The sequence below is a fragment of the Boleophthalmus pectinirostris genome, unplaced genomic scaffold, assembly GCF_026225935.1.
Source record: "Boleophthalmus pectinirostris isolate CB_2022bp ecotype Guang Dong unplaced genomic scaffold, ASM2622593v1 HiC_scaffold_21, whole genome shotgun sequence".
Lineage (NCBI taxonomy): Eukaryota > Metazoa > Chordata > Actinopteri > Gobiiformes > Gobiidae > Boleophthalmus > Boleophthalmus pectinirostris.
The window spans coordinates 13,509,526-13,524,897 of NW_026571175.1; the positions used below are offsets into that span (position 1 = coordinate 13,509,526).

A 15,372-nucleotide genomic window follows, 5' to 3' on the forward strand; every position below is an offset into this window, starting at 1 on the left:
GCTACTTGTACTTAGGGTTGAGAATTACATGGGTACCTCAGAATCCAATGTGATACATGATAGATTTACCTCCTAACGAGCATACTTCAGTACTGGTTATTGCACAAAATCTCTACCGTTGCTGCCAGTGGTACTGCTACTACTATTACTGCTGCTACTTTTACTACTTTTACTACTATTGCCAATTCTACTGATGAGATACCTCAAATTAATACTATTACTTCTACTACTTTGGACTGCAGCACTTTTATTTAAAACAGATACATAGCTCAAAATGATTTCATTACACTTTAAAAGTCTTCAAAGTGTTGTTATTTATACAGGAATAATAAAAAAAAAACTAAGAGATTATTCTTTGGCTAAAAACACATTTGTAACCTTTTTAAGATTAAAAGTCCTGCAGGATTGCTTCTCCTCTTCAATCTCCTTGACACTTATTGACAGAATGTTCTTAATGCTCTTACTATGGCCGCCATCTTGAAAAATGACTTCTTCCTGGTCCTGGCAGTGATCATGTGACCTAAGCGATGTGTGCAGAGGTGGCGAAGGCTAATCTCGCTCCTGACAGCTGTAAGTGAGGAGAGCATCAGTCATGGTTCTCTGACACAGGCAGCATTGATGGATGAGAGAGAGGGGACCCAGTACTATACACAGCACCACAGGACACAAGAGCTTTGAAGATTCATGAGAGTGCTTCACGATGACGAGTGGACCATGGGTGACAGTACCCCTGGACTTGTATCAACCAGCCTTTATAAAGATCTTAAAGGTCCTATTTTACACAGAATGGACTCTTGTGAGCGTTTAGCCATGTTATAATACCCAGAGTCCTGTTTTGTTTCATCCACTGTGTTTTTAAAATCCATACACCTTCACTGGAATCATTTAGATCATTTCCAATTACTACTAATCAAAAGGTAAACAGTAGTTGTTAACTTGAAAACTACCACTTCATGACATCACAATGTGGAACAGAGCATTTTGAGCTTTGGAAATGTAGACAGACTAATGATAAAGGGTTACTCAAATATGTGTGAATGAAACAAAACATTCCAGGTTCGTTTTTGATAAGGTTACAACATTACAACATGGCTAAAAGCTCATAAGAGTCAATTTTGTGTAATATAGGACCTTTAAATGCAAAAAGGAATAGGTGACCAGTCAAAAGTATGTGAGATTGAGTTTGAGAGTCCAGGCAATTTCATGTTTACACTGGCAAAATTGGGCAAGGGCTCTTAGCAATTTACAGTGAAGCAATTTGTAGTCATAACAAGCAAGGTAAAAATGTCGTCTATGTTTGAGTGGCAAAAGTGGCACTGCTTGAGAATGCTGTATCCTAAAATCACATGTAGTCAGAAAGAAAGACTGAATATTTTCTAACCCACTTAAAGGTCCTATATTACACAAAATTGTCTCTTGTGAGCTTTAAGCCATGTCATAATGTTACCTTATCACAAACATACTAGGAGTTGTGTTTTCTTTCATTCACACATGTCTGAGTAACTTTTTATTATTAGTCTGTTTACATCTTCAAAGCTCAAAATGCTCTGTTCCAACTGACATACATGAACATTCACGCAGACACTGGCTCCCTGTCAAAAACAAAAACAAAAACACAACACTACCTAAGTCAGCACATCTTTCCCCCAATCAGGGAATAATTTAGCTCCATAACATGCTTCTTTATTAAAGAAAAATAGATATTCATATAAGTGTACACTGTACCTATACAGCATAAAACAGGGCACGGTTTGAAGGGAAATCTCCAGATTTAGACTCTTGCTGTAGCACCCATCTCCTTCAAACTCATAGATCTGGATCCAGGGTCCCACAGCCCGGTCCAGGGCTAAAATTATTGGGTGTTTTCTATTGGAGAGAAGAACTCAGCCTAAATATGTGGGGTATGTGTGAATGAAACAAAACACAACTCCAGGTGTGTTTGTGATGAGGTAACAACATTATAACATAGATCAGAAAATATTGTAATATGGGCCCTTTAATCATTGTTGGATTATTATTAATTGCAAAATGCCATTGCCTTACACAGCTTTGCCCTTTCTCCTAACATTAGCTTGTTTATTATTAGCCGACATTTACAGCAAGTTGTATTGGCTCCATTCCAGTCTTTTTTTCCTGTATTTTTTATTTTTTTTCTTCCAGAGGTTATCTCCAGCCCACAGCTCCACAGTGCAGCCCTGAAATAGCCTCTGTATAGTCACACATACACACATACATGCTACATCAATCACATGAGAGAACACAACTGTCTGTTTACCACATCCATGCCTTTAACTGTCAGCACTTTGATTGTGATTAGCACACGCCTGATCTGGTCTTCAAACGACTGCAGTACAACCAGGCTTTGTACTTCGTTCTAAATGCAGAGGGTTCAATGGTACTTTGAACATGTGTGGACCATTAGACTTTAAACAAGCACACATAGGAGATCAAACCCTGGGTATTATTGAATGTAAAGATGGGATTACGGAGACTTTTAAGTAACACAAATGAAACCAAGGTTTAAGGTTTATGTCACGAGACAGATATTCATTAAGCTTGGGTGCCATGGGTTACAAATGAACAACATGTACTATGTCCATTCGGTTCCAGGATTACATATTATTTCATTATTAAAAAAATGTTTATTTGAATTGGAAACTTATTATTTATAACCATGTTCTAAAATGGCAATTCTAATTATGTAAAAATGTAACCTTGTCCACTGATTGATGAGAGACAATGTAGAAAAAAAATAGAAGATTAATCTATATTTCATTTGTATAAAAAATATAATTAGTGTCACGGTGGTGCAGTTCCCATTTCCCCTACTGCAACATGTGCTAATGTACAGTAGGCTTCACTCTGGGTTTAAAACTTCCCTGAAAATAGTAGTACATAATAATTGGATAGGTAACTGGAGTAAAAAGAATACAGTGTCATCAGGAATAGCGACACATGTACTTTGATTATCACATCTGAGGCTATAACATCAGAATGATGCTTTCATTACTTATTCAGTGTTGGCAATACTTTGAAAATGTATTTAGTTACAATACTGGATACCTGCATTAACATCTAAATTGTAACATATACTACATTCTAAATACTTGCACACTTATTTGCATTATATTGTACACTGTGTGCATAATTATTAGGCAAGTTGAGGATTCATTTTATAATTGAACAACTACAGTGCTGTGGGTCAATCCAAAATGTTAATAAACCTCAAACCTGAATATTTTAGAAAGTAAAAGTGAAGTTTTGGCTTTCTTAGGAGAAAATCTATGTGCGCACAAATATTGGGCAGAATTATTACACAACTAAATGAAAAATAAACATTGCTCACTTGTTTATTTTCATCTGTCAGAATAGTAAACAATTCAAAATTTACAAATAAACAATTCTGACATTTAAAAAAATAAAAAAATGAGTGACTAATATAGCCACCCTTCTTCTCACTAATGGTCATAAACCTTCCATTCATGGAGTCATGGAGTTGATCAACTTTTTTTGCAGCAGCGACCACAGGCTCCCAGACACTGTTCAGACAGGAGCACTGGTTTTCTTCACTGTAAATCTGGCAGTTAATTTGTGTCTCAACATGTTTCTTGCGACAGTGTTGACTATTTACAACAAAATGTTTGAAGGTTCTGTGATCACACACCAATATCTTTGCAATTTCAAGAGTGCTGCCTCTGTCTGAAAGACTTTTTTTGACTTCTCAGAGTCAAAATTTCTTTTTGGTCCGTTTTGCCTGAGGAAAAGAAGCTGCCTAATAATTCTGCACACCTTGATGTAGGATATTGATCTCCTTAGGTCACATCCTAAGTTGTTACACAAATACACACCCTATGCACATCCTATGCCTAATAATTGCTAAACAAGTGAGTATTTTGCCCAATAATTGTTAGGCAAGTGGGTATTTTGCCTGATAATCTTTAATCACTCATTTTCAAGATGTTATATTGCCTATTGCACCAGCATACGTTCACTGCTCTCTACTTCTCAAATTTGATTTTCTTAATCAGTGATAAACGTAGGATTCATAAGTAGGGTTGTCATAGATTATAACTACATAGCAGACACAAACACAGTAGCCTTTAAAGTACTACAGTATTGAAATACAGTGCCCTTTGAAGAGAAATGCTAATCTCCTTTGTTTGTTCACAGGTGGAGGAGGCTCTGAGCGAGGTGGACTTTCAGTTGAAGCTGGATCTCCATTTCACCGATAATGAACAACAGTAGGTTTTACAACACTGCACTAAACGCCTCAGTGTACTTTTTCTATTATGTTTAGTCCCCAAAAAACAAAAGTAACCTTGCTGAGCTTTTATACATGAGCAAGAATGCAAAGTAGGCATGAAAATGCACTATTATGCATTTAGGCAGGTGGTGTGCCAATGCATGTGATTACAATAAAAGTCCAAAATGACGACTTTGCATTGAACGCACAACAAAAGACAGTGTTTTTGCTGGGCTACACTGTGTTTTTTAAGTCTACTGTCCCTGTTTTTGACATACCTGGCTGATTACAGTAGTCGGGGAGATGCACAGATGACAAATGATTGTGCAGTTTTGTTTCTCTTACAAAGGAATGCCCTTGCGAGTGTGGGAAGTAGCTCCGTTAAAAGAAACAGAAATTTTTCAATACAAAGCCAGACACCAGCCACTATTGGAGTCTGACATTTCTGGAGCAGGTCTAGGATGAGAAGATGAGATAACATGTTAAATTGTATCTATTTTAGGAGTTATATCTTGGGTGAAATTTAAACTATGCAACTTATCTTGAATTGCTTGAATGTTCCATGTAATGGCATTTAACAAATTTATCTTCATTTATTGAATTATAGTATTAAGTTTAATTATTAAGTTTAATGATACTCTATTCTAAGTAAATCAATGACATCTCTGTGGAAACAACTAGAAGGGGTACCCTTCACCAGACACTTTTTAAAATATTCCTTCCTATCCTTCTAACACAGACATTTACATCGATAGTCTGGTGTAATAATTGATTTGCCTTGGGAGTTTTGTGGAGTAGGTAAAACAGTTTTTAGTGGCAGACTAACTATGGCCATTGACATGCACTAGCCTAGCACCAGCGACCTCTACAAATACAAGGACTGGATGGAATATTTAAAAAAGTGTCTCCACATATCTCCATCACTGTGGCTAACTAGGAAATGAGGCCCTACGTCCAAAATTCTGGACTGTCCCTTTAATGCCATACTATGGAACATTACAACTGAAGCAGTTTCCATGGTGACATGCAGGTGGCGGTCCCTCTACCACAAAAGTTGCATAGTGCATATTTAATATGAATCTGAGATAACATCAACTTCATTTATGCATGAAATAATATAATCATTTTTGTGATTTGTAATGGACAGATAAATGGAATGGGGAGGTGTAATAATAATTTGGTCCTGACTGTTAGAGGACTAAAGTCTGATAAATCTGTCTACTGCACAGGATAGAAATCTAATTTTAGAGTAATCAAGTAATGGACTGAAAGAACTGCTTTATGAACTTGAACAATGTATTAACTCCCATGGTTTTAAAATGAGGAGATATAAAACATGACATTTAGTAACATTAGATGGGATTGAGTTCAGTGCAAATTTTTACATTTTATTTCATAATTTTTGCCACACCAAACACTTATATTGCAGAGATAGACAAGTCTGTTTACTTAGCCAGTGTCCACAATGCACAGTGCAAAAGGCTGTCTGGGGACCCCTATTGGTTTAACTACACTGGAGCGATTCCATTGTAAATTGCTGAAATGGTCCACAGATAATGTAATAATGTCATATTCTGAAATAAAGCAAGCACCTTCTGTTTTATTGATTATAATATGGTATTTTCATAGAACTATCCAAAATTTACAAATGTTAACAGTGACTAGGGCAATGAACTTTACATATTACAACAACAATTTGCATATTAACAGCTATATATAATATGTACTATATACAGTAATACTAGCCAATATAAGTCCCAGCACCAGTTTGTAAAGTTCTTTAATCCAGTATAAGCAGGATTTGTGGTGCATGATGAAATGAAACGAATCGGCCTCTTTTACTGTCAAACTGTTGTGGCCCGCAATATTTTTGGGTGCACCATAATATTAGATTTAAGAGATGTTTACTATTTGGTCGAGTACTTGTTATTCACCAAAACAGCCCAGATTTTCATAGTTTGTGATGTTTAGAGGTTAACACTAACTCCCCCATTGAAATTGCGTTGTAGCTAATGTAATGAATCTGGTTTATAAGGGATTTGAAATAGTGTGATGTCATCTGAAACAGTAATGTGACATAACATTAGCATAGGATTCACTTTTAAAGGGACCATATTACGCTTATAATTTCGAGCTTGGAAGATGTAGACAGACTGATTATAAAGAGTTACTCAAACATGTGTGAATGAAACAAAAGAACACTCCAGATATATTTTTGAGGAGGTAAAAACAGCACTGAAACTTGGCTTAAACATATTTTGCGTAATATAGTACCTTTAAGATTCTCTCAGACATTTGCCAAAGAAACTACCAATGAAAATCAGCTAACTTGAGCACATTTACATTGTTGCAGGTTGGTCACTGCATTGTGTTGTGTTATTTTAGGTTAGCAGAAATAGCGAGCGTGCCTCTGATCAGCTCCCGCACCCTCAGCCTGCACTTCCATCCTCGCAGAGGCCTCCACCACCACGTCCCCGTCATGTTCGACTACTTCCACCTCTCTGTCATCTCCGTCTCCATCCACGCTTCACTGGTGGCCTTACATCAACCGCTAATCAGGTAACACCACATATTCAGAAGGGTAGAATACTCGAGTAAGATGACCGTTACTTCAAAATATTACTTGAGTTGAAGTATAATGTAGTAGTCTAGGAAGTTATTCAAAGTGTTCAAAGTATTTGGGATACTACTACCCTAGTAAAAGTATTTAGGGTACTACTACTCAAGTAAAATTGATTGTAAAAGTTGGGCTGGACATCAGATTTATAAGTTAATGAATTTAAAATGGGGCTAAACATCAAAACACAACACACAACCGCAATTCAAGTTTCACATTTCTCTAGTTTGCACTTAAATTACCAAAAAACTACCAAGAACAGCAGGAAATGCTATCAAATACCATGTGCACAGTTTAGTTAATTTACAGTTTAGTCCCAATTTAATGTAACTGAAAGGAGAAAATATAAAATTAACTTAATTCAATATTCAAACGATAAACCACAAAAATGTGAAACAAAATCATAACTTTAGTACATCATATTTGAAGTAAGATTATTGTTACACTGAAAATATTTTATGAAGAAGTAAAAGTACGAAAGTACTCCAAGATGTACATGTATTAACGTTACTACAGTAAATGTACTTAAGTAAATGGGAGTACTACAAGCATCTGTTAACTGCTGAATGCATTGATCCCTAAACGCTTATGAGATGAATAGTTTAGCATTGCATTATATAGATTAGCACAGTGCTCTATTGATTATGCACACACACACATACACACACATACACACACACACATACACTGATGCTATGTTGTGCCGCCTACAGCTTTGCAAGGACAGGGAAGAGCTCCTGGCTGGGGAAGGGCTCACCGGAGAGCACAGGAGATGCATCAGCTTTAGAAAACCTGGTGTTTGGAGCTGGGTACTGCAAACCTGTCATCTCTGAGGTACGTTAACATTTAGGGACCAGTGCACCGAGTCAGGGGCCATTCTAAAAAAAGAAAATGGCATCAAATCATCCCACATTATAACAGATGAAATGTCAGATGATTCGGTGGTGAACTTTTGGGAACAGAGGATTTCTCTAATTGCCATGTCTGTTAACATTTTATTGGAAAGCTACCATGATATTTTTCATGGGTAGTTTTCAGATTGTAGAATGTGGTGATGCAGTACTTCCAGAGGGGGGGCAAGAGCCAGTGTCCTATTAAAAAGGTAAATGCTAAAGTGTTGAACCTGATCATTTCTATTAGTATTAGTATAGTAGTATTCAAACTTATGACAATATCCAAACTTATGACCCACAAATGTTGAACCTCATGATTATTTGTTTGGATTGGCTTCAAAATTGAACATTAGTTTTATGACTTAAAGTTCAACCGATGCATTTTTGAGATGAATATGGTCATCACTTAGTTACTGTGAACTCAAAATATCACTTTTGTTTATTTGTGCTGAGAAGTTTTGAACTTTGTGTGTTTGTCTTTTTGGTAGATAGTTATATAGATAAATAGATAGATAGATAGATAGATAGATAGATAGATAGATAGATAGATAGATAGATAGATAGGTACTTTATTGATCTCAAAGGAAATTGAAACTTTATGTGGATATGCTCAGTAATCACAGAGGTATTAGCCATACATCAGGTCAGTGAATCTGCAATCTGACAGTTTTACAGCAAATCCTACCATAAAATTCTGCCTTGTCTCCAGTATAGTAAAAGCCTTGAGCTGTAGAATTGCTGCCATATTGGCTCATCATAGATTAACAAATGATTTTACTTCTTGTATTGTACCAAAATTGGATTTTAATCAAGATAAGCTTTTATACATGAATATGATTTTAGCTTCAAAACTGAACTCTTTATTATTTCATGAGAATGCTGTTGCTGTGCACAGCTTCAATAATTAGTGCAGTAAACGGTTTTATGTGTAATGCCCCTCTGGATGTTGCCTTTTGTAATTAGACCCATTTTTCTCAGCAAATTACACATCTTACAATGGCATAGGTAAAGTTTTGATTAAAAGTTAATTACATACAAAGAAATATCCAACAAAGGTTAGCTTTCTATTTTTAACTTGGTTGCAAATCATTTATTTTCTTCTGTTTTTGTTTTGGGTGTTTTCGATGACCTATCCCAGTACCTCTGGGCCTTGCAGGAGACATTTTCAGTCAGTCAAAGTTTCATGGATTCACCAGGGGAAATGTAGAGGAATGATAGTGAGAGGAAACCAAAGAGATGCACCCTGTAGCAGACTGCACACTGCTTCTGATAAATTGAGGGATGGGTCAAATACAGAGTTAAAATTTCCCTCTGGGAACAAAGTCTTTGTTTCATTCTTCAGTGTAGATGCAGCATTCATATGGATAATGTAATGTAACTTAATCTTAAACTTTATGAAGTGTTGGCATTATTAATATAAACGTCTGGTTTGAATTCATGGAAGAAAGCTTGATTTGATACAATTGTGAAAAAAAACAAAAAAACATATTGAGATTTTTCTGACAAGCTTTACAATTTACATTTGTTTTCTGTTTTCAGAATTCAAGAATTCAGTTGAAAGTTTATATATTTTAAAGACACCCAGGAGCTTAACATTTGTGAGAAGACTGAAATCACAACAGATGAACTAGTACAAGAATCATAGATTTCAGAACATGTTGTTAGGGTTGTGAAATACAGGTTTAACAGGTTTTTAAGAAACTTTTTTTTTTGTTTTCAGAGGAATTACTGTGATCTTTACATCTCTGCATTTTGCTAATTGTGACTATTCAAATTTCAATTGCAATTACTCTTGTAGCCCTGTGTGGTACCTCCATGGAAGTCTTGATCTCCCCCCCTACACTGCCCTCTCTGCAATGTCCCCGAGATATTCCTCCCGTATCCCTGTTAAATTCCATGTCAGAGCGGACGTAACCGAGTACACAGTAACTGCTAATGAGCGTGGACCAGTGCCCCCCAGGCTCTGCTCCTGGTTGTTACTCCCACCCCTCACTGTGCACTTTAATAGGCTGCATGTTTAGCCAGGCGGGGGGGTACGTTTGATCGCCCTAATGACTCGCTCCCTCACTGCCACGTACCTTGCCCAAGTGCACGCAGGTAGAGCATTCTTCCCTCATGTTTATTTTAAGACTTTTGTTTACCTGTGGCTATAATTTCACAATGCCACTCCAATGTTAAGTAAAAATGTGTGAGCATATACTAGCTCAGTGTGGGGTCTTGGGAAGGGAAAGTGATTCTGAAGATAGCTTCTTTTTTTTTTTTTTTTTTCATTTCTGAGAACATATTATATGATGATGTGATGGTTTACAATATTGGTCAAACTTGAAAACCATAATCAAATTCTGTTAGTAATGTTAGCAGTGTTCCCCATTAATAGAGGAGACTTATGGTGCCCCCCATAGTCTAAAACGGAACAAACGAAATGATTACTTTATGCTTGTAATGTTATCATAAACATAAACATACACATTTTTGATCTACAATCAGTGCTTTTTGGTTCAGTAGAGTTGCTTATACCACCATTTTTATTACCTGTAGGGCAACAGAAGCTCAGTTGGTAGACCATTTGTCTACTGATCCGAAGGTTGGCCGTTCGAATCCCACTCTTGACATAAAAAAATATAATTGGTAAAGCAGTCGGCGATTGAAGCTCCCACAGATGAATGCTGTAACGCGACACTGTACCAACCTCGCCCTCAGTGTTTGCCTACACTGGTGTATTAATCTGTGTGTGAATGGGTGAGTGGTTCCTTGATGTAAAGCGCTTTCAATGCCTTGAAGGAGGAAAAAGCGCAGTATAAAAGTGTGACCGTTCACCATAGTCTTAGTATAAACCTGTGAGAAACACTGTGTTAGACTCATGGACAGATGGAACAATACATTTTGGGGGCCAACATTTATCATGGGCACATTTTCTTTGCATTTTATTTTATTTTATTTATTTATTTTTTACTGTGATAATATTTGAGCTGTAGAGGTTGAATAAATAACTTTCATGACTCATTATAGATACAAACTTAATTACTCGAGTGTTCTCTTTTTTATGTATTGCAGTTAATATTTTTAACGATATTGTCCATTAAGAATATATTCTGGGAGATAATTCTGCTTTATAGTTTGGCTCCAATGTCATCTATATTTGGTTTAACAATATATAGCACTTTAAAATTTGAGGTCCTGTTCCTGAGATCCTGATAGGCCTGAGTAGTGTAAGTAAAAATATAAAAAAAGTCTTCTGTTATCATTGGCTGCTCTATTTTACTCTATCATGTGCAGTTTAGAAAAGCAAGATGCCCTGGCACAATCCTATGTGTTTATTTAGGATTAGAAACAGGAAGTGTCCAAACTCAGAACTCTGCAACTGAATTCTAACTATTCATTTCAGTTCAAGTTTATTTACATAGCAGATTTACAACAACTTCAGATGACCAAAGAGTATCCACTACTTCACTGGTACAAGGTCATGTGTTTGGATGGTAGCTCTTGAAAAGGGAAGTTATACTGTGCATTAGGGGTGTGCTAAAATATTGAAAGATTGTGATGATAAATTTGGTGATACAGTATTGTTATTGTGGACTGCTGTGTCAATATATTGCCAAGATTGCCAATTTATTACATTATTTTATGACTGCTATAGTTTTGATGTTTGTTCAGAGAAAATAAACTTGTTAGAGATACACTTGACATACTCAGTTTTAATGGTTACTTAGTTGGTTTAGTCCATATTGGCTTGTATTGTGTGTGAGCCATGTATCGAGTATTGTATTGAATCGTGAGGGATTATGTGCTCCATAGATAACCATGTGTAACTTCTGACTATTGCTTCTGTAATTGCATTTAACGACCTTATTGTTTTATGCTTGAGTCACATAATTAGGCAATTATAATCACAGTGGGAATATTAAACCAATAAAAAATTTACATTTGTGTTATTAGACAAGGCTGTGAGCAGTGGTGAGAAATGGGAGTTATTAGTTAATTTCATAACATACTAAGGAATAGATTTAATACACAATACCGATTCCAATACAATGGAGGAATGTGGAATGTAATTTTCAATATATGTTATTACCATAGGTTCTTTTTTCAGACCAAGAGTTTGTTTTCATACCTGACAGTTTTGACTGCTCAATAGCGGTCTTCCTCAGAGTGGTCATGTGATCTTGCTGTGACATGTTCAGTCAGGTATAAAACAAACTCTTGGACTGAAAAAAAAAACAAAATATAAAAAACTAATAACATAAATGATCAAAAAACCAAATGAACCTCATTGGACTGTCATTTTCAATATTAAATTATAGTACAAGACAGTAAGCAGTGTGACATGGGGCTTCATTCATTGGTGGTAAGCTATTGGCCCTTACAACCATCAATCACTCTTTGACACTAGGCAAGATTTGTGAAGTGTCTTGCCTAAGGACACAACAACACACATTAGAACATTAGTTTGCATTAGAGCCACAGCTGCCCCACTGTGGCATCTGTTATTCGCTGCAATCTTCCATCCTAAGTACTAACTAGGGGCAAACCTCCTTAACTTCCGAGAATAAACAAGATTGGCATTAAAAATGTGTATGGCCACTAAAAAACGTACCCTTGAGTTTTCAGAAACATTGTCAGTGCTGAGAAATTAAGGATTCAGGTTAATAACTAGTTTCTGCACAAAAATAGCTATTTTTCTTGCCTGACAGAGCAACTTCCATAAAGCAGAGGAGAATTATGAAAGTAAACACACAGATGTTCCTTCCTGGTTGTAGGTAGAGCTCTCCTGTGCAATTACAGGGTGCACACCGCCTTGATGATAGGGCTGGACACTCCACTCGCCTGCAGCTAGTGACACTACATGCCTTTGGAACCCTGAACTCGCACCGTGCAACCAAAACAACACGGCCTTAAGAACAAGTCCAGAGTGTAACAGAAGAGATGGCACAAATGATTAGCGGGGGGGTCTAGAGACAGCGTTGTGTTCAACAGCTTTGTTAGGGAGCCATCTACTGCATAACAAACATACTGCACTGGTCTGGAAGGGAAGAAAAAGTGACAATCTACTTGAGGATAAAGCACAGTATATATTAAAGGTGCACTAATTAATAGTTTTGTCACGATACTAAATTTCAATACTAAGGAATAGAATAGAAATAGATACTCGATACTGATTCTGATACCATGATGATAATTTTAAAAAGTAGAATGTCATCTTTAACATTAAATAATAGTACTTCTTTTAATCACTGTTTTGTTTCCAGAGTATGGTATTTAACAACCTTTATTAAATTAGAAGTTTAAATGTGAGTGGTGTCACGTCTTCACAAATTTGACTTCTAACTTGGCCTGCTACCGTCAAATGCTTCTCTCCATGGAGATTTAATGCCATACTGTGAAAGTTATTTTGGAAAAGTGTGAACACTCTTCACATAAACTTTCGGATTATGAAATGGTATCCTGGTTTGCATTGGAAATATTTTTTTTTTCCCTCCATGAGTTAAAGAAAGAGCACAGGGAGCGTCTCTTCTTCTGGGGCATGACCATGTTGCAGTGGACAGCGTCCAGGACCTTGGAGCTGAAGCCTCTTTGGACCAGAGCAGTGTGGGTCACATGATTTTTCTTTTGTCCTTTGCACAGCTCTGTACACAGTAGAGGCTACGTCTTCATAGCTGCATCCGCTCAGCTTCATGACAGTGTTCCACCATGACACTTTCTCCTCTAGCTGTGCCAGCAGATCCTGGGACAGAGGCCCCATGGCAAGGTCCCATTTGTTCTGGAAGATCCTAAAGGTGACATCATTCAGTAGTGCTTGGCAGTCATCCCTGCTTCAGTACCCGGTCGGGGGTGCGTCTTGTCTGATGTAGGAGCTGTGGGCACATCTGGATGGAGCACTGAAGCTTCAGCCTGCATCTCTGCGGGCACCACATGCTCCTGAACGGCCTAAGAAGTCTGAAGAAAGAGTGGGACTTCTGAAGGGGGCACTGGGACTGGCTCTACTGTGTTCTGAGCTGGGGTCTTGGTGTGTTCAATTTGAAGACCAGTCTACAGATCCTCTTCAAGGCTCTCTCTACTGGGTCTGGAGCTGTGCCTGCAGCTCCATCTGCATGTGAAGCCAGTTAGAGAAATGTCTCATCTAAGCCTGTAATGCTGTCTGGATGCACTCTCTTAACTGTGGGCTTACTTCTTTTAGGGACCTGTTGATGATGCAGAATCAGGTGATGCCAGTGTGCCGCCTGTGCATCCATTTGAACTGTCCCTGGTTGATTCGGTGCAGTGTTTGGTACACACCCTCCTCCTCATTAATCAACACCTTCAGTACATCAGAGGTTTCTCTCATGAATAGGATCTCTTCATAATGAGGGCTGGGCCCACAGCACAGGCAGCTCAGTAAAGTGTGGAAAGAGGATACAACAGCACAACGTGAAGAAAGACTTGATCTTGTTGGTCACTCCTGTCAAACAGGTGGTGGGAGAGGCTGCCATCATCCTGCTCCACATGCATAAGAGAATCTCCGTAGTCCAATTTGACGTGCCTTATCTCCTCGCTGATGGAGTTAGAGTAGTCAGACATATTGTTTCTTGGTGCCATTCATTCTTTTCGGTCAGGTCCATGGCCTCGGACAGCAGGATGTCCTGAACCTCTTTAACACTTTAAGGCCCTGGGTTTGTGTTTTCAGAGGCAGAGGCTGCTGTCCAGATTACGGCGGTGATATAGTTTGACAGAGCTCCTCTTAGCTGCATGTGTTCAGTGTTTCTCACTGGGCCTCCAGCTGCAAGGGTCCTTCTCCACATTCTTCTTCTTCTGTCTGTGTTATGAGTGATGAATGGAGCTGCTCTGGCTCTGTGAAGACAGGAGATGGGCTTCTCCTGCCTGCTGATCTGGAGGAGTGTGTAAGAACTGTAATGGTGCTTTTGTGCAATATGATTACAATAATGGCAGTAACTTTAAATGATCCCATAGAACTCAAATGAACACATTTTCAGGAACCAGTGAACCGAGTGTTTATGGTTCATGGGGAGAGTGACAAACTGAAAAACTGTTGGCTAATGCTAGCTTGTGACTGTAATGTTATGTATGAGAGAATTGTGCATAGACTGTGACAGAGAGATATAATTCTGGATTTGCCAGGAAACTTATGTATAAAACCTACTTAACATGTGATTCTACTATGTTAGCAGTCTCTCTTTTAAATTAGTTCTTTCAAATGCACTGCTCCTCAATACAATGAGAAAAAATTACAAACAGAACAAAAACATATTTTTTAAGCATTTGTAACCTCATGTCACACTTTTTTCTGACTGAAATTATGTTGATTGAATAATAAATCACTCCAGACTTGGTCAGAGCGCTATGAAAACTAACAAGCCTTCTGTGCTTAGATACATTTTCATAGCAGCACATAAACCACAGAGGTGCTAGTTTAAACCCTTTAAACAGGGATATGTAACATCCTCCTTCGGCAGCTCCCCTCACTGAACGGCCTTTACTGTCTCTCCAAGCTGTGTTTAGAGCCCATTTGTGTCCAGAGGCCCGTCTCATCTTCTTCCTAATTATCACCACTGCACAGCCTACTAAAAGTGTCTAGTTTTAAAGCTTCAGTGACATGTCCATGCAGACTGTAAGGTTCAAATATG

At 37.7% G+C, this 15,372-nt stretch overlaps 1 protein-coding gene across 1 annotated transcript in view; it reads left to right on the forward strand.

Annotated features, from left to right (window-relative positions):
- The window catches only part of fam135b (family with sequence similarity 135 member B), a 61,195-nt gene that overhangs the window by 28,263 nt on the left and 17,560 nt on the right, over positions 1–15,372 (forward strand). Inside the window, exons 4-6 of the mRNA XM_020932831.2 lie at positions 4,171–4,241; positions 6,629–6,802; positions 7,574–7,694. Of these exons, the coding sequence (XP_020788490.1) occupies positions 4,171–4,241; positions 6,629–6,802; positions 7,574–7,694 (366 nt within the window). The remainder of the gene's footprint in view (positions 1–4,170; positions 4,242–6,628; positions 6,803–7,573; positions 7,695–15,372) is intronic.